The sequence below is a fragment of the Cervus canadensis genome, chromosome 6 (genome assembly GCF_019320065.1).
Source record: "Cervus canadensis isolate Bull #8, Minnesota chromosome 6, ASM1932006v1, whole genome shotgun sequence".
NCBI classification, from domain to species: domain Eukaryota; kingdom Metazoa; phylum Chordata; class Mammalia; order Artiodactyla; family Cervidae; genus Cervus; species Cervus canadensis.
In genome coordinates this window covers 94100318-94120109 of record NC_057391.1, presented here as the reverse complement: position 1 = coordinate 94120109, position 19792 = coordinate 94100318, and the positions used below count along the sequence as shown (strand labels likewise).

The window sequence follows — 19792 nt, the reverse complement described above, 5'->3', positions numbered from 1 at the left end:
TGGCCCCCACTGGAAGCTTATAAGCGACTTGCTAGATGGGTAGAGCACCTCACTCAAATGTGCTACGTGTTGCTTCCCGAAAGGCCTACCAAGCATTTTGCTCCTTGTGTTTGTGGTAGGTGATGGGCGGTGTAGCAGTTTGTCTTTCACAGTGGAGGGAACGGCTTGACATACTCCAAGATCTTTGGATTCCCCAGAAACATCACTGAGGTGACAGGGTTCCTATATGTTTGTGGAAATTATCTGCCACCTCCTAATTCACTTCAGTCCTCCTAAGACATCTAAAGTACTTGTTGCTTCCTGCTCCCCAGATCCGTTGAGCTTAGTGTCATCAGTGTAGTGGACCACTGAGACGTTTTATGGAGTGTCAAGATGGTAAGGGTCTCTGTGGACTCTGTTATGGCACAGAACAGGGGAGCTGACATAGCCCTGAGGCAAGGATTTGAAGGTGTCCACAGATGCAAGCCAGGTAGAGCAAACTGCTTCTAGTGGTCTTTACAACTGGTATGGAGATAAAAGGACATATTGGCCAGGGCAATAGCTGCTTGTAAAATACTAAGGACTGTGTTAATTTGTTCTAGTAAAGATCTGGAAGAGCAGCTTCAATTGGAATCATCTGACTAAATTTATTATCCAGAGTTATTCGCTAAATTCATCTTACTTCAGCACAGGCCAAACAAGCAATGACAATATGACAGGAATTATTATTCCTGCATATTTCGTGTCCTAGGTAATACCACTGATTTTTGCAGTTCTTAGGCTTGCGGTTTTGTTTCCATTTATTGTCTTAGTAGACAGAGAAATTTCCGCGGGTTTTCATTTAGTTCTTCCTTACCCCGTGGATCCACAGAGCCAGTGTAGAACATTCTACAAGGTGCTGAGTGTATCTGTTCCACTTCAGGAATTGGATGGGGTCCACTGCGATTTGAAATTGGGCTCAGAATCCATCTGTCACATGACCACCATGAGACCCCACTTTGCTTGTACAACAGCCGCGTTGTGTGTTCCTAAGAACTAGTGTCACTTCAGAGTCCATGTCTAGTGATTCCTAGAGGTTTGGATCTTTCCTTGTCTTCAGGTCACAGTCATTCTACTAAGTGGCCACAGAACCTTGGAGGAAGATTTGTGTTACATTCCTACATACCTGTGACAGTGCTTCATAGTTCTTCCTTGTTGGGACTTGGCCTTCCCTTCAGTCAAGGGGCTCTGAGTATATGATTTTGCTTAGGTCTGAAAAGTTGTTGAGTCTGTGACTCTCTGATGATTTAAGTCAGGTGTTTTAGCCATCAGGTGTGGGGTGTTTCCTATTATGTAGATCAAACGCTAATCTACTAACTTATTTATTTCATTCCTAGAGACCCTGTGATTAATTAACCGCCAACAGAAATCTCCACAAGCCAAAGTATTGTGATTAGTAGTACTCCTGCCCTTTTTGGTGAAAGAACATACCTTGTTTTTGTTGATGAAGCACTGCTGCTTGGCGTCTGCTTCTCCAGGAGTATCTTTTTCATCAGGGAGCCTGTTATTAATGGTGACATTTCCACTTCCTGACCTCTTAAGTGGGGGACACAGACCTTTTCAGTGATGCAGATGCTGCCCTTAATGTATCTCTCAATGCTTTCATGAAGGAACTATTTTCTGGACTTCTTCAGGGGATCTGTAATCGACAGGAGGGTATGCAGGTTGCTTGTGAAAGATCTCCAGTATTCTCACCTCCCTGGGGTTTTGGATTCCTCCCTCTGTGTCAGAGGTGAGCCCATGCATCCAGTCCAGTCCACTTCCTGAGTTTGTAAATCAGGCTTTATGAGAACACAGCCATGCCCGTTTTTTTATGTGTTGTCTCGGTGTGCTGTTGGACTGCAGTGGCAGAGTTAAGTAGTTGTGACAGCCGATGTGGTCTACAAAGCTGAAAATATTTATTCTGTGGTCCTTTAAGAAGTTTGCCAACCTCTGCCTTAGAGCATGCTGAGATTTGGTCCAAGTTAGGGGTCTCGTGACAGCAAAGGAATGATGGTGAAGGTTAAACACGCTCTGCAAGCATCTGTTTCAGAAGGTGAGTCTTCCAGGAGAGGAGGCCCTCTGCACTGGCCAGTGAAACTCCAAGCAACTTAGAAGATCAAGACTCAGTTTTGTCAAAGTCCAGCCAGGTGCTCCCAGTCCACGGTGAAGAGTTCTTTTCCCAGTCAGTGCCCTCACTTTCACACAAGACAACTTGGCGAGTCTGTGAATTCAGTTAACATTGTAAATTTTCAGCAGTATCAGCCCCGTCAGAAATTCATTTAGGCTTGTCACGGAAGCTCTGTCTACTCAGACCGTGACTCACACGGGGAGTTTAAAGGACCTGGGCTTGTTGTTTCATCTGTTAACTCTGTGCGTTCGGTGTCGTCTTCTGTGCAGTGCAGAGCTCGTGGTCAGCATCACTGTTGTCATGGTGAAGGGCAGCAGCGTCTTGGGCTCCCCAGGCCCTTACTGCAGTGGATACTCCACAGCCAGCCACAGCGGACAGCTTAGTTCGTTGCTATGCCAGTGCCACCTTGGATGGCTCGCATCCCATTTCCCGTTGGCAGGGACTCAGCACTATGCTGAAACCCAAAGGCATGCCTGAACCAATTCCACAAATCTTACCTTTAACAATATGCCTCCTTTGACCACTTTAGTACTGTTCTGTATCAATCACAGACAGAAACCACCCCAGTAATTTGAACAGGGAAATTTTAATATGGAGTGTTAGCTAATGAAAGGTGATCTAACTACTAAAAGATGTAAAAGAGGATTCTAAGGGGAAGTAGCAGCTGCAGAAAGCAGCTACCACCCACAGGGCTAGTGGACAGTGATCAAGGAATAAACTTAAAGGGTGGACCCTCCCCTCTTCCCCTGGGGCGGAGATTCAGATCTCTTTGGAAAAGGTATAGGTGCCTCAGGAGCATACTGCCTGCCAGTAGGAAGAAGCTTGCCCGCGGGCTGACCTAGATCTTCTGCTATGAAGGCAGAGAAGCCCCCCTACCCCCAGCTCCTGTCCCCTCATGAACCCGCTGGTCACAGCATGTCGGAAGGAAGAAAAGGGCCTTCCTTCCTCTTCGGCCTTCCCTCCAGCGCCCTCTGCTGGCAAAGGGAGACATCTGTAGGGCCCAGCCGCAGCACCAGTGCTTGCCTGCCCAGTCGCTCAGTCGTGTCCGACTCTGCAGCCCCGTGGACTGTAGCCCACCAGGCTGCTCCTGTCCATGGGATTCTTCAGGCAAGAGTGCTGGGCTGGGTTGCCATGCCCTCTCCTCCAGGGGATCTTCCCACCCAGGGATCGAACCCATATCTCCTGTGTTTCCTACATTGCAGGCAGATTATTTACCACTGAGCCACCTGCGGAGCCCCCAGTAAGCGTACAGCAGGAAGAATAAGGGTGGGTTTGGAGCTGAGAGGCAGTAAATGAACAACAGGCCTCCTCTGGTCTCATGGCTGTAACTGCTACCTCCTTTATTATATCTCTGCCCTGTATTCTCCCTTGAGCTCCAGAGAAGTATTAATATCTCATATGCCTCCTTGATGTCTTTCTTCATTTGAATTTCTCACAGGCCTTTTTAAGGGGTACAAAACCAAACACTCATACCTCCCCTAGTTTTTCCTATCTCAGTAAATAACATCATCATTCAAACAAAAAACATAGCCTCTACTTTTCTCTTTTTTTTCGTACTTTTCTCCCAGTTGGTCAAGGTCCTGCCATCTCTTTCTTCAAAAGGCATACAGATCCTCCCATTTCTCACTACTTCCACTGCAGCTGCTCTGCTTCAAGCCATCATCATCTCTTGACTCTTAAATATCGGAAATCACATCCTAGATTTCTAATGTGTGCTTGATAAAAGTGGCTGCTTATTCTCAATTCATTCTATAACTTTTCATTCTGTAACAGCTGTACCTTATCCGTCCCACTCCAAATTTTATGCAAGACATCAAAAGCCTTAGGGCTATGAATATGCCTGCTACATCCTTTGCTGTTGGGCTAAGCCCATTTTTTGTGTTTGCCAGTTCAGCATTAACCCTTATTTTTTTAATTAGTAATATTAATATCATGATTTATTCATGTATAGTTTTGAAATGTGTATAAATCTTCCTGGCTTAAACTAATAATTGCCTATTGTCAGGTTTTTTAAATTTGAAATCATTTTTATAAAGATGACCATATTTCTTAAATGTCTTATTTGTTGGGGAGAAACTATAAAGGTAAGAAACTCCAACAGAAACAACAAAATTTCCATGTATATCGTTGGCTTTTTATATTAGTTAATATCTCTCATTCTTTTCATCAGCTTAATTTCTTTTAAGGTCAATATCAGTACTTACTTTTCCTACATTCAGAAAATGAATGGTTTGTCTTAATTAATGCTTGAAATTCTGTACTATTGTTCTCAATAAAAAACTTTTATTATCTGCATCTTTATTTCTAATATTGATTTGAAGCTATAATAAACATAGAAGTCTGTCCTCCTCTATGAAATCAAAGTTTCCTTAAGCATATACTTTTTTTTAATAGAGGAAAATCCCCTGATACATGCTTGCTTTGCTTTTTAGGTGGGAGGTGTTGCTGTTTTTCTCCTGATGGTAAAGCTCTAGCTGTAGGTCTCAATGATGGCAGTTTCTTAATGGCAAATGCAGACACTCTAGAAGATCTTGTATCTTTTCACCACAGAAAAGATATTATTTCAGATATTCGATTTTCACCAGGTAAGGTCTCATTGAAATCATATTTGTTTGTTGAGTATGACAGTGAATATATCAGTGTGTGATTTTTTATTTACTGTTATTTTATCTCAGAACTTTAGTTTTTTACTAGAAGAAGCAGTATAGTGAGAGGTGAAAGCCCTGTATTTAGATCAGTGGCAAAATATCTGACTTAGCGCCAGTTCTGTCACTCAAGTTTCTGTGTGACTTGGACCAAGGCATTTCCTTGAGCTTCCTTTTCCTCATTTGTAACATAAGAGGGATTGGATGACTGTTTTCATTATATTCCTAATGCTTTTGAAATTACATTAATTTTGCTTTATCAGTTTCCATGCATTCATACTGATGACAAAACCTCCTATAGAATTACTAATGTTAAGGCAAAATTTATTTATGTTAGCTTACTTACATATTTTTTCTAAATTTAAAGTTTTTTTGTTAAATGCAAAGAATATCAAAATTACTTTGTGTATAATTTTTGACATTTGCTTTCCATCACACTACCTCATTATAGTAAAATTTTATTTCATTGTGTTAATTATACATGAAAAATATTACCATTAGTTGCTTGACTCATATGTGTTTTTATAACATGCAAAACACCTAAAGTTCCTCCAAACAAAATTAAGAAGATTAACTCTAGTTGTACAGTATAAAAAATATTTCTAACCATAGGAAATTTCAAACAAATATGTTTCTCTTATAGGTTCTGGGAAGTATCTTGCTGTAGCGTCGCACGATAGCTTTGTAGATATATACAATGTCCTGAGCAGTAAGCGAGTTGGAATATGCAAAGGCGCCACGAGTTACATAACCCATGTCGACTGGGACATCAGAGGTAGGACTTTCAGTAACTCACCGTCTGAGAAAGTTTCGTTTGATTTAGTACAGCTGCTTTATTTATTTATTTACTTATTTATTTAGTACAGCTACTTTAAAGAGACAAATAATTTGACAGATGAGTTCAAAAGCATTGTGAAGAACAAACATTACTCTTAAAATGATTTTCGCTACTTTATTTCATATCTAAAGACGAATGTTGGGAGTTTAAACTTTTCAATACCTCGCCCAATATAATTCAAATGATAGTGCAGAGAGTGATAGATTCTTAGTTTGTAAAGTAATTTAATATTGTTCTTTTTTAGTCATTTGTCCTAGTTTTTGCCAGATGAGTTTGATATAAACAGTCACTGAATTTTAGCAAACAGTCCTGTGCATTAGGGTTTCCTTTAAGAGCGGTGTTGGCCCTTTCTGTCTGTTTCTGGCTCTGCTTTGCAGCTCGCGGGCTCCCTGTTCCCTGGTGAGGGGCTCCACCCAGGCCATAGCAGTGAGAGCCCGGAGTCCTGACCCCCAGAGCACCAGGGAATTCTGAAAATTATCACAGCTGTTTAACATACAGGGTTTAATGAATGTCTTTGTCTTTTAGCAGAATGTGTGGAATATGTCAGTGTTTCATAATTTGGATAAAGGTTAATATTTTAAATGCTCCATTTTGGGGGGTTGTTGTTTCAGATAGTCACCTCTCTAAATATGGTATTGAAAATTAGCTTTTCCAAAAACAGTTAAAATATATATTTTAAAAGATACTTCAAATTTTATTTCTAGGATTTTTATATGCAAAACAACAGAAATAGCTTATTCACACACACATGTATGCTCAGTCACTCAGTTATTTCTTTTTACAACCCTGTGGACTACCAGGCGCCTCTGTCCGTGCGATTTTCCAGGCAAGAATATTGGAGTGGGTTGCCATTTCCTCCTCCAGGGGATCTTCCCCACCCAGAGACTGAACCCATATCTCTTATGTCTCCTGCATTGGCAGGGGATTCTTTACTGCTGAACCACCTGGGAAGCGCGTGCACACACACACACACACACACACACACAAATTAAGCCATTTAGGAATTTAATTACTTTATTATATAGTAATTACTTTATTATGGTTAACTGCAGAGGAAAATGGTTTTTATGTTAAGGCTAAATTTTTCCCACAAAAGTTAAACATCATACTAACTGTGTATGTATTTATATTTTATATATGTGTATATTTTTTAATTTTTTTAAGGAAAGCTTTTACAGGTCAACACTGGTGCTAAAGAACAGTTATTCTTTGAAGCTCCCAGAGGGAAAAAACAAACCATTCCCAGTGGAGAGGTAGGAAGATAGTAGTGCTTGAAATGTTGTTGTGACTAAAAAAGTGGTTAGAAAGCAGATGCTTGTCTGGGCACAGGAAAATATGCTGTGTTAAGAAAAGGAATAAGTGGCTTACTTGTATGGCTAGCTCTTCTCTAATTACTTTCCTTAAAAGACAAGAAGCAAAAAAAAAAAAAAAAAAAGACAAGAAGCACGCAACAGCATGTAAAAGAACTGCCATCTAAGACTGGGTCGCTGCATCTCTGTCAAATCTTTTGGAACCCATGTACCTAAGATACTTAATGGCAAATTTCTATTTAAGGAAAAAAGAAAAAGAAAAAAAAAAGTGTGTGGTTTTGTGACTGACATTATTAGCAAAACTTTTTGACATGTCCAAGGAAGAGAAACTAAATAAATCTAACTTGAAGGTGGCTTAGTAAGGAGAGGCATTGTAAGTCAGATTCTTAATTTCCAGTGATGATTAATCAGAAAACATGCTTATAAAGTACCCGTAGAAGTTTAGACATGAAACGAAAGAATCAATTTCTGATATTCTAAGAGCAGGAAAAGTCCTATTTATTAATATTGTCATTGTACGTTCAGTATCTAGAAAACACAGTGGATAAATAAATCTTGAATGATGTTATGTTGAGACTTTTCTGCAGGAACTAGTGGATTTGGCAAACTACAAAACCAGATCAACTAATAATTTGTTTCACTGTTTTTATTAAACTTTTACTTGTGAGATCTATAATTAGTTACAAAGAAAAATATTCAGTGTTTTGTTGTTAATGTTTTAGAGTGAGATATTATAAACTTAGAGCAGTCTTTTTTTATTTTTTAGGCAGAAAAAATTGGTTGGGCATCATGGACAAGTGTGCTTGGTTTATGCTGTGAGGGAATTTGGCCGGTAATTGGAGAAGTCATGGACGTAACTGCCTCTTGCCTCACCAGTGACAAAACAGTCCTAGCTACTGGGGATGATTTGGGATTTGTGAAGTTATTTAGGTATCCTGCTAAAGTATGTGTTTTTCTTTAATTCTCCTAATGATCATAATTATAAAAATGGTTAAGGTAATGCCCTTTCATAGCATTTCATTGTTGTAATATGAATATCACATATGGAATACATAAAGTTGTAATATGAAAGGTTTATAATTTATTTCCTGTTCTTGACATCATGTTTATAGCTTTTATCCAGAAGTAGTATTATAATTTATGATCCCATGTCTCAAGTTATATATTATATTGTACAGTTTCTCAGTATTGAGTAGTATAAATATTCCTTTTAGAGGAATCATTCTTTTAGTCCTAATATTAAATAATTTTAGTATTCTTTTGATAAAATATATTATCATTAACACTAATTACAAACTCTTGATATTTACAACTTTAACATTTAAAAGTTCTGATTAAATATAAAATACTGTAAATTATACAGAGTGAAGTAAGCCAGAAAGATAAAGAACATTACAGCATACTAACACATAATATATGGAATTTAGAAAGATGGTAACGATAACCCTATATGCAAAACAGAAAAAGAGACACAGAAATACAGAACAGACTTTTGAACTCTGTGGGAGAAGGTGAGGGTGGGATGTTTCAAAAGAACAGCATGTATACTGTCTGTGGTGAAACAGATCACCAGCCCAGGTGGGATGCATGAGACAAGTGCTCCGGCCTGGTGCACTGGGAAGACCCAGAGGAATCGGGTGGAGAGGGAGGTGGGAGGGGGGATCGGGATGGGGAATAAGTGTAAATCTATGGCTGATTCATATCAATGTATGACAAAACCCACTGAAATGTTGTGAAGTAATTAGCCTCCAACTAATAAAAAAATTAAAAAAAAAAAAAAGTAAAAAAAAAAAAAAATTATAATACCTATAAAATCAAAGTAAACAACATTGGTTTAATGTGATGAATAATGCTGTTTTTCTAAAACCAAACTGTAGAGATTCTTTCGAATGTACATGCCCACATTACTGTGTGCTGTGTGATGACTAAATTCTTTTACTGCTTTCTTCTGTTCAAACTACTGGGAAACATTAGGCTTTCACTTAGCACAAAAATAAAATTCATGATATCAAGTATAGATATGCATTTACTTGTCACAAATTCAGATGTATGTTATAATCTAACACCAACATGAACATAAATATAAGTTTGTGATATGGCACTGAAATCATGATATACAGTGCATGATGGTCTTAATTAACTGCTCATATGAATATTTTAAATCAGCATTGAAACAAAACCGTAAGTTTTAAAAATTCCCATAGAGAACTAAGGTACCCAAGAAAATATTTGACAAGTCCTTGTTTTAGATACACTGAAGTTGTAGTACTTTACTTGATAAAAATGTGTTCCAATAAAACATTTATTAGTCAAAAACTTCACTCTCAGTATTCTAGATGGTAAAGAAGCCCTAAGAATATGTTCTAGAATGTTGGTCCACAGATTTCTTCTTCTCCTTACTGTAACAAGAACCACAAAATTATAGGGAAACTATCTTCTTCTGATGTTTTCATGACAGATTTCTCTTTGATTTCAGCTGATTTTATTGATTCCTCGTTTCCGAAGAATCCATTGATTTAACTATTACTATGTTTCGTTTCCCTGGAGAAGGAAATGGCAACCCACTCCAGTATTCTTGCCTAGCACGCCACAATCCATGGGGTTGCAAAGGCAGACATGACTGAGTGACTGAACATGTTTTGTTTATTTAAGACATTTCTTATTTTAACACCCTTGAAAAGATATCCGTCTAAAACCTGCTTAGGACATGTTGATCTGAAATTTACCTATGTAATCCAGTAATGCTAGTGTTCTAGATTTATAAGTTACCAGTATCTTGAATTTTTCCTTATGTTTAAAAGAAAAACACATTACTGTGTGTAACATCTGCTTATAATCAAACACACTAATGAATTACAATGAAAGATATTTACATGGGTATATACTGAAATATTTGCTAATTACTTTTTGTTAATATGGCCATGCTGTATGTACATAGGTATTAGTATCCTGATTTTCCCAGTTTTTGTGTTTCTTTCCTACAATAATATGTCTGCATAGCCATCGTTTTTAAAAGATATCCACCATAATTAACTATTGCTATGTTGAATATTTACGGTATTTAAAACGTTTCACTGCTCTAAGTCAATACTATGGCAAATGTTTTTTGTGTCGATAAGGCCTCCTTAGCATATATCTCTTAAAAAGGGATGGTGAGACAAAGGTCAGCATTTTCATACTTTTCAATGTAGAATACCAAGTTGATTTCTGAAAGAGTTATGCCCATAGTACTAGCAGTGTGCAAAACTGCTAGATTATCCTATCCTCATTAAGTTTGGGAACTGTTACTTTTTATTTTAGTGAGTTTCAGTATTTTCTCTTTTTTTTTTTTAACAAAGTGCCTTTGCAATGATTAATTTCCAATCAAAGATTAAGAAAGAAGTTCAAAGTTATAAAAACTTTTTCAAGTAATAAAATTTCTCAGAAATTTGAATTTTTTTTTAATTTTTAGGGAAAATTTGGAAAGTTTAAGAGGTACGTGGCCCATAGTACACATGTCACAAATGTTCGCTGGACTTATGATGACAGCATGTTGGTTACCTTAGGAGGCGCAGATATGTCTTTAATGGTTTGGACAAATGAAATGGAGGGCTATCGAGAAAAAAGACCTTGTGATAGCGAAGAATCTGATATAGATTCTGAAGAAGATGGGGGTATGTGATTTTAAGATATTTTAACAGAAACATAGGAAAAATTTAGCACAACTGATTTAAACTGCAGAAGTTTAATAAGTAATAATAATGCTTGAATAGTTATTGTTTTAGTCTTTTTGGTCTGTTTAACACCAGAATTTTTTTTGTGACTCTATAACAGACTGGCATATACTGATGACTTATTCTTCATTTAGCAATGTATGATAATATACTTTAAAGAAGTACTATTAAAGTATATTTATAGTATTGAACCTCATACTTAAAAATAATTCCTATTATACCAGTAATACCCACTCATTGTAGAAAAGTTAGAAAGTACACTTTGCAATAAAAAAATGAACACAGAATCCATAATTTGAATCAGAGGTAACTTCTGTTAACATTTGGGATGTTACCCACAGGGGTATGTGTATTTATACACATTATCTTTATTTTTAACAAAAATGGCATCACATTGAGGTTTATTTGTAGCTTGCTATTATTACTTAATCAGTATTCTTTATCACTAAATATTCTTCTACATCATTTTTACTGGCTGTATGTTATTTCATAATTTGACTATAGCACGATGTATTTAACTTATTTCATATTGTTTAATGTCCTTGTATCCGATTTTTAAGATCATAATTGAGATCCTCAGCTATAACATAGAAAATAATTCTTATATTTTAATGTTAGGCTATGACAGTGATGTCACAAGGGAGAATGAAATCAGTTACACCATCAGAGCCTTATCAACAAATATTCGCCCAATGTTTGGAATCAAGCCTCATTTGCAACAAAAAGAACCCTCAACTGATGAGAGGTAACAATCAAGTTTAAAACTAGATGAAGAAAAAGATATCAGTATTAGAAATTGAATTGATTGTTTAACTGAATGAATTTTTTGCAGAAAATAAGTAGCTGTGGTACTCTTGCATTTTACAGTCCCCAGCTTCTCTTAGAAAGCATGTTTGTCCTTAAATATTTTTTGGTAATGATGCTGTCCTTGCAAGTAGCTTAGGGAATGATGCTATATATAAAGTCTGTATGATTAAAGGAATCTTACTTTCTAACTTTTATAAATATATGTGATAGGGTTTCAAGAAATAATAAAAACTGAATCTAATACCTAGTATGTTTTAGGAAGCACATGAACAGAGAGATGCTTAAGTTTTGAAAAGGCCTTTTTATCCATGTGCATTTGATCAAGGATAGAAAGTCATTATTTTAAAGTTTTTCCAAAAAGGCAAGTTGAACTATAGCTTGTCTCTGGGAATTATTGGTCTTTGTCAAGATCAGCAAATCAAAATAAGGCTATGTGCACTGCAGTCTTATAAGGAAAGAGAACTTTATTTAATAAAGTATCTTAGTGTAATGACAGATCAAGAGAAAAATTGTGAGCATAATGCTTTTAAAATCATTAGAGAAGATAGAAAACAGTGAAGAGGCATATGGATCAGTAAATCACATTGATTTCAGAAATGAAGAGGTTTTAAGAAATGATAAAGGAAGAATTATCCAGAAACTACAATGAAGAACAAAGAAAGAATGGGCGTTAAGAACAGCAGTGACCTCTGACCTTTGATGAGGAAGAATTTTAAGAAGTATTTGAGGAAAAAGTTAAAAATGAAAGGGAATTCATTCACAGTTGAACAGAATTTAAGTTGAAGATTCAAGTGAATATATAGCTAGGATAATGCTAAAGACATTTGGAGCTCAGCTAGATAGAAACAATGTTACAAGACACCATTGGCAGAGAGATGTGAGTCTGCATCTATGGATTTAATATTCAGGGAAAAGAATGAGGTTGGGTGAGATACATGTTATGGATGGTGAAGGGGAAACTGGAGATTCTGTTGAACTGAGTAGCCCTGCAGTTCTAGGTAGAATGTTGAGGTCGTGATGTCTCCACAGTGCCTCTTCCAGGCGCCCCGTTTGCTGATGGTGGTATTCCTTAGATGATAGCAGTCACTTACAAAAAGGGGGTAGACAGTGATGATCTGTTTGGTGGTGTAAGTTGTATCTGACTCTCTGTGGACCCCATGGACTGTAGCCCACCAGGATCCTCTGTCCGTGGGATTTTCCAGGCAAGATTACTGCAGTGGGTTGCCATTTCCTTCTCCAAGGGATCTTCCCGACCCAGGGATTGAACCCTGGTCTCTGCATTGCGGGTGGATTCTTTGCCGTCTGAACCACCAGGGAAGCCATAAAGGCATTAAAAGGGGCAGAGTGTTACACTAGAGGTATGCTTTTTTTAATGCTGAACATACCATGATCTAAGTACTTGTACAGTATTCAAGGTTGAGGTGACTTGACACTGAAGACAGTTCAAAGGGCATGGTTTTTGGAATAAGATCCCAGGTGGTGCCAATGGTAAAGAACCCACCTGCCAATGCAGGTAGACACAGGTTCAGCCCCTGGGTCGGAAAGATTGCCTGGAGGAAGGCATGGCAGCCCACTCCAATATTCTTGCCTGGAGAATCCCATGGACAGAGGAGCCTGGTGGGCTGCAGTCCACAGGGTCGCACAGAGTTGGACACAACTGAAGCAACTTAGCATGCAAATGGGTTAAAATACTCATTTTTATTATTTGCCAGTTGTGTGACCTTGAGAAACTTTTCATTCTCTCTGAACCTCAGTTTCCTCAGAGGTAAAATAAACATTATAATCCACAATTTATGGAGTATTTCATGAAATGAAGTAATGTATATAAAGAATTTAGGTAGTAATTCTTCACCACCCTTTTTCTTGGAATAAAATACAAAGTAACCTAAGGAGATATCTGGTTAATTCTGACACACTTCCTTTTTAAAACTTCATTTTACTATAGTTTAGGCGACGTAACACTACTTGCGAGACCTTTGTTCCCCAACCAGGAATTGAACCCAGGACCACGCAGTAAAAGTGCTGAGTCCTAACTGCTGGACTCCAAGGAACTCCCTAAGAGCTTTTACTTTTAGTACTGAAATTAAATATCCACAGAGTAATGAATACTGCCTATATATTTATTCATTAGAGCCATATCAGTATGCAAATGTGGGTGTTCATAATTAGAATATTTTCAGTATAGTACTTAATATTCCCTAAAATATATCTCACAGGTAATGAAAAATGTAATATAGGGAAGAAGTAACTCTAGATATTCTCATTAATCTTTCTCATTTATTATATTGATTTTTAAAGAAAATATTATCATTTATCAGATAAATGTAGTATGTCAGAAAATGTGACCTAATTTTAATCTGTAGACCATCCCTCATGGTAAAACACTTAAATTTCCTCCTTCATTGTGGAAGTGACCCAAGTTCTGACAGAAATATTTTACTGCTCACAAAGAATGGCTGACACTGTCATAACTGTAATCTTTGCTGTTAACTTGCATTCTCAAAATTATTTTTTATATATTTTGCATTTTGTTTTCAAATTATTTTATAATTCAGCTCTACTAAATTCCTCTGAAAATGCCAAGGCAGAAAAGTTATTATTCTGATTCATAGTTAGGAGTCTTCATTTTCATCAAATGCAAGTGTCAAAGGAGATAAAATTGAAGTTTTTTTTTTCATCAACTTTGAACTTTTGTGAAGAGGTTAAATGGTCTGTATACATAATTGTCTTCAGTTTTAAATAAAATACATCATCATCAAATACAAAACATTTTTTAAAGAAAACAAATGTTTGTCAAATATCTACTTAAAAGGAAAATATTTCTGATGACAATTTGACTTTATTTAGTTGATTTTTTTGTGGAGTCTTTTTTCCTAAATGACATTAATAATTTTATGTTTTTCTGTTTAAGTATTTTTATGACAAGTCTTAACGTATTTAAAGTAGTTACTTGTCAATCAAATTTCCAATTTTTTTAATAAATCAGAACAACGTGACATAAAATGTAGGCATTATTGTATTTCCTTAGAATTTTGTTGACGTTACCTTTATTCTGTCTACTAAACTGATATATTTTATTCATCATCAGTTTTCATATCTGTTTATCTCCTTACTTTTTTCTCTTGCTTCTTTTGAAGGCAGGGAGTAGTAAGGTAAGTTATTTTATTTAAGAAAATATTTTATTCAAAAATTTATTCTTCTGCTTTGGTCTTTATGGTATTTTAAGGTATTGATTTTCTTCCTTATAAAACACTGAACTTATAAAACACTATGTGTTCCCTATAAAACACTTTTTTGCTGAGAAAGAATTAGAAAATGAAAGAGAACAAATCCTACAAAAGAGTTGCATTTGAAGATACAATATGTGAGTGTTGTTGTAAGGGTCTTCCTTATAATCAGTGTTTATACAGATGACTTTTCATAAACGCCTTATAGTTTTAGTTTTTCCTTAAATTTCAAAGACTTGTAAAAACAGTAATCACATGTATTTATCAGTGAAAACTTTTCCAGTTGATAGCAAGCCTGTTAGGTTCATGTCATACTTGTTTAATATATTCATTAATTTCAAAACATTAACATAGGGCAATAATGATATCTACATATTTAATAAAATGATATGTGCAAGAAAGGACTGTTTGGGGTCCTTTGATAGCTACCTTTAGTAAAATAAAAGTGTCTTCAGACAATTTCTGAAACAGGACAATATGGAAAAGCCTCGTCTGTTTTGGAAGTTTAAAAAGGCACCAGTAGGAAAAGGCTGACAGATAAGATGAACAAGTAAATTTGAGAAAGATTGTGCAGAACTTCAAATATTAGGTACTCCTTAGTTAATTTGGCAGATAGCAGGAATTCACTCTGTTTTAAGCAGGAGGTGATGTGTGCAAAAATATGAGTCTGGAGTGTGATGTGACTTCTTTAAAAGGCTCTCATAATCTTACACTATTTTAACAGAAGTAAAACATTCAGACCTAGCATCAGACCTGGAGTAGCTTCTTCAGGACTGAGCTCTGCATTTTAAAGGGACATTGACAATTTACAGTGAACTGGAAAGAAACACAGGATAAAGGAAAGTTGGGTGGCTACTTCAGATAAAGAATAATTCATCATTTTTGGAATCACTAGTTTCCAAAAAAAAACTTAAGTGGAGATAAAATTGCCGTCTTACAAGCAGTTGTTCACGCAGGGTTTAGTAAATGCCCACTTGTCATCAGGGTTGTGAAGGGGTGTTCTAGACATGTAAGAGAATTCCTGGTTTCATTGGGAAGGGGGATGAGATTAACATCTGTGATCCCTTCCAGTTCTTTCTGTTCAGTCATTATGTTGTTTGGGGGAATTTTTTTAAAGTTACCTCCTTTGCTGGAACAGTCCCAAATACCACATGGTCTCAAGACTCCCTCTGCATGCTTGGTTAGACTGGCTGACTGGGAATCCCTCTGGAGTCAGAGGGGGGGGAGCTTCGGTTCTTAGACAGTCCTTAATAGCAGTGCAGTGCTACCAGCCTTTTAAGTTAATAAACATTAAATAAGCTTAAACTTTTGTTTGAAATTCAGTTTGCACTGTGGAAAATAAGAATGGCAAGCTATATACAACATAGAACATGTTGAATTCTTTTCCATTTCATCTTTATTATTCTAATTTCCCTGCCATTAATGGAATAATTTAAGCCTTTTTAAATATACCGCAATAAACAAAAACAATAGGCCTTTACTATATACCATATAGTTTATCTGCGTTAAATGTGTAAAAGTATTTTATTACAGGAAATATTTTACTACTATTTTAAATTCAGATTTGTGTTGTAATCTTTTCCCTTTTTTATCTGCTGCTGGAAAGAGGCTCCAGGTAACCCTCTCTCTTTGCTCTAGTCCATGAGGCCTGATTTTGTCTTTTTATTATCTTTGATATTTACCATTAATGAGCTGTGTTACTTGGTATTCTTCACCTCTGTTCACAGCTTTCCATGTTTTTCTCCTTTGAAATCAGTATCCCTAAAATGACTATATCTTGATAATTGGATTCATACCTGGTGGGTTACAGTCCATGGAGTCACGAAAGTCGGACAAGACTGAGTGACTTTTACTTTTTCACTTTAATAATTGGATTCATAACATATAAGTAACTGCCTTACTAAACTTAATCCATTTGACTTGTATAATTTTCCAAGTTATATAATTTTAAGCTATAATATATCCTATATAAATTATCTTTAAAAAATTAAAGTATGCTTAATTCTTATACAGGATTTATAGATAAAAATTATACACTTATTAAAGCTGTCAGACAATAACACTGAATAAAGGTCAACAACTTGGAGGAGAAGGCAAGGATGCTCCCATTCTTTAAAATGATTTTAGCAGAAATATTTTAAAATATTAAATAATAGTGCTCGCTTTGGCAGCACATATACTAAAATACTAAATAATATAAAGTTAATTATATTTATTACTTATAAATATTTTAAAAGTATATGAAAAAGGTTTGGAATAAAATATTTTTGTGATAATTTGAAAAGTCCTTCATATAGTGTTGCAAGTGCAAAACTTTTATGTTACCAGTCATGGTTATATACTTCTATATACTGCTTCATATACATATGAAAATACACGTTTATATTACATGTTCAAGATATAACACTTTGTTTACTTTTTATAGGTGTGTACCTTGAAAATCACTTTGAAAATGCAAATATATTGTCATGCCTTTAATTTTATGAATTTATTTAGAAATGTTAAAGTTTTATTGATTAGAAAGTTAACGTATCATTTTCTGATTTAGTTGTTACCCAATTAATATTAAATTTGAAGGGTGAGTTGATATATGATTGATTTAGATTTACTGTTCAGCTTAGTAAACATTTGAATAATGACTATCTGAGTTTAAACTAAATGATGTGGGTTTAAAAAAAACAACAAACAGAAGGCTTTTTTTAGGGAAGAGTTGCCACATTTAAATAGCTGAAAATGGGAACTCCATATACCTAATGACACATTATAAATAGATTCTGAACTTAGTGGTGGAAACAGAGGGAGAGGAATAGATTGAGAGCTACTGTGTAAGTTTGAAAGATATGAAGTAAATAGTGAAAATGAGGGAAGAGGAGTTGGAGGCAATAGTAATAACCTTTACAGAGTGGCCGTAAAATGTCTTGTTTGCCTGACTGACAGTGTCGCCGTAACCACACTAGGAACTTCAGAGGAGAAGATAAAGGACACAGAGGACCCGGTGATGAGTACACGTTTGAACTCAGATGTGTCTTACATCGCCAACAGTGTGGGAAGTTTATAGAAATATTTTCAAAATTCAAGAAGAATATACTGAGTACTTACCATGTGCAAGATACTGAGATAGCTACGTTAGAGCAGTAATCTAGGCTGTTGTTGATAACACACCCCATCGAGAAGCTTTTGAGTTTGTAAAACTAACATTTGGATATTTTTATCACCAGTCTATTCTTGTGCTATTGTATTAGTTGCATTCATGATACATATGTCAAAGAAATTTATAAAAAGGTGAAAAGAAGTTCTGACATTTTCTTTCTACCCTGCTGCGTTAGAAGATACCAAGATGTAGAGGGTGGAGTCTAGTGAGAAACACAGATTGGGTTCACTCTGGGGAAGGAGTGTCAGAGACAGCTCTCTCCGGAGGGCAGCTGAGAGGAGCCGGGTGGGGACGCCAGGTGATGCCTCCCCTTCTCTCTCCCGCTTCTGTTTCAGGCCTCCAGTGAGCAGGGCCCCACCACAACCAGAGAAACTCCAGACCAACAACGTCGGCAAGAAAAAGAGGCCCATAGAGGTGAGGAGGATCCACCCCCCGGTCTTAACTTGTACCTTAGAAGGTATCCAGGGTTTATTCTGTTTCCTTTTTGTAGAACACCCAAATCTTACCATTATTCTTTATAAAAATACAGGTACTGAGTATTCTTTTTTGTTCGGTTGTAAAAATTGATTGCTTAACTGTCAAGTCTGAGCTTGGATTGATATCCTCTGTTCCCCTTTTTTTTTAATTAGTCTTTTAGTTTTCTATGAATAATATCCTGAACTGAACCATATCTCAGAGAACTTCTAAATGTAAATGTGTGGAATGATCTATGGCTTATAGAAGCATAGTCACCTTAGAGTGTCCTGTACTTAGTGGTTTGAACTTATAAGTTAAAGATTTAATATTTATACTAAATTAGGAACTTTTACCCCATGAGATATATTCACTGTAGAGTTTAATAATGGCCCTGCTTCCAAGCAAAGAAACTTTCTACAATAATTGAGCAAAAGAGAAAAGTTCTCCCAGCATTTCATAACCCCAGTGTCAACAATAACAGATAGACGGCTGGATGTGTGTTAGTCACTCAGTCGCATTCAGCTCTTTGCAGCTCCACGAACTGTAGCCCCCAGGCTCCTCTGTCCATGGACTTCTCCAGGCAAGAATACTGGAGTGGGTTCCCTTCTCCAGAGGATCTTCCCAACCCAGGGATCAAACCCTGGTCTCCTGCATTGCAGGCAGATTCTTTACTATTTGAGCTACAGGGAAGTCCTCAAGCCGACTGCTAGGTGAGGTCAAAAGCAAGGTGTGAAGCTGTGGGAGGGTGATTGTTGCACTTCCTGCCCCCCTTAGCCTCACCGGTCAAAGAAGATGGGCACTTGAAGTAGCAGGATTATCTTTAGCATGAGTTATCGGAGACAGCGTGCTTAGTGCATGAAGCTGATACACTGTTTGGATCCTTGGAAGCATATCACTTGGACCTCATTTATTCTCAGTTGTATATGCAGATCAAATATTTTTGACTAACAGTTAACACAAATTGAAATATTTTTCTTTTGGACACAAAGTATCTCAGTATTTAACACACGAAATCTTAAGAAATAAAATTCTTGGAGTCAGTGTGCTTCCCTTTTCATTTTTATAGATTTATGTAGAAAAGTATGGAATGTGTGTTTCAGCTGCTCAAAAAAGCTTAGATAGAGAGGTGTATCTAGCTTAGTTTTGTGTTTGAAATTTATAAATCAAAAACGCATCCTCCATTTTGACTGAAGATCACCAGTACTATATACAACAAAATAATGGTGAACATTTAGACATGAGCAAATGTATAATGGTTTTATCATTGTTTTAGGACCTTGTGTTGGAGCTTGTTTTTGGCTATCGAGGCCGAGACTGCAGGAATAATGTTCATTATTTAAATGATGGTGATGATATAATTTATCACACCGCATCCGTTGGAATTCTTCACAATGTTGCTACAGGTAGGAAACCCTAATTCCCCACTCCCCTCTTTTTAAAACTGAGAATTTTTTATTTAGCATCTTAAAACTCTGCTAAAAATATAAACAATTAAAATACATGAATCTGGAATATGA

General features: G+C 36.4%; 1 protein-coding gene across 10 annotated transcripts in view; it reads left to right on the top strand.

The window, feature by feature from the left end:
• The window catches only part of EML5 (EMAP like 5), a 151456-nt gene that overhangs the window by 97509 nt on the left and 34155 nt on the right, over window positions 1–19792 (top strand). For 8 of the 10 annotated variants that reach the window (XM_043472724.1, XM_043472722.1, XM_043472721.1 and 5 more), the window contains exons 22-31: window positions 4561–4713; window positions 5417–5548; window positions 6776–6864; window positions 7688–7864; window positions 10373–10574; window positions 11253–11379; window positions 14579–14593; window positions 16275–16283; window positions 18155–18233; window positions 19549–19678. In XM_043472724.1, the coding sequence (XP_043328659.1) occupies window positions 4561–4713; window positions 5417–5548; window positions 6776–6864; window positions 7688–7864; window positions 10373–10574; window positions 11253–11379; window positions 14579–14593; window positions 16275–16283; window positions 18155–18233; window positions 19549–19678 (1113 nt within the window). Of the gene's footprint in view, window positions 1–4560; window positions 4714–5416; window positions 5549–6775; window positions 6865–7687; window positions 7865–10372; window positions 10575–11252; window positions 11380–14578; window positions 14594–16274; window positions 16284–18154; window positions 18277–19548; window positions 19679–19792 lie in introns of all 10 variants that reach the window. The other 2 variants (XR_006270152.1, XM_043472723.1) reach the window with 2 other exon arrangements.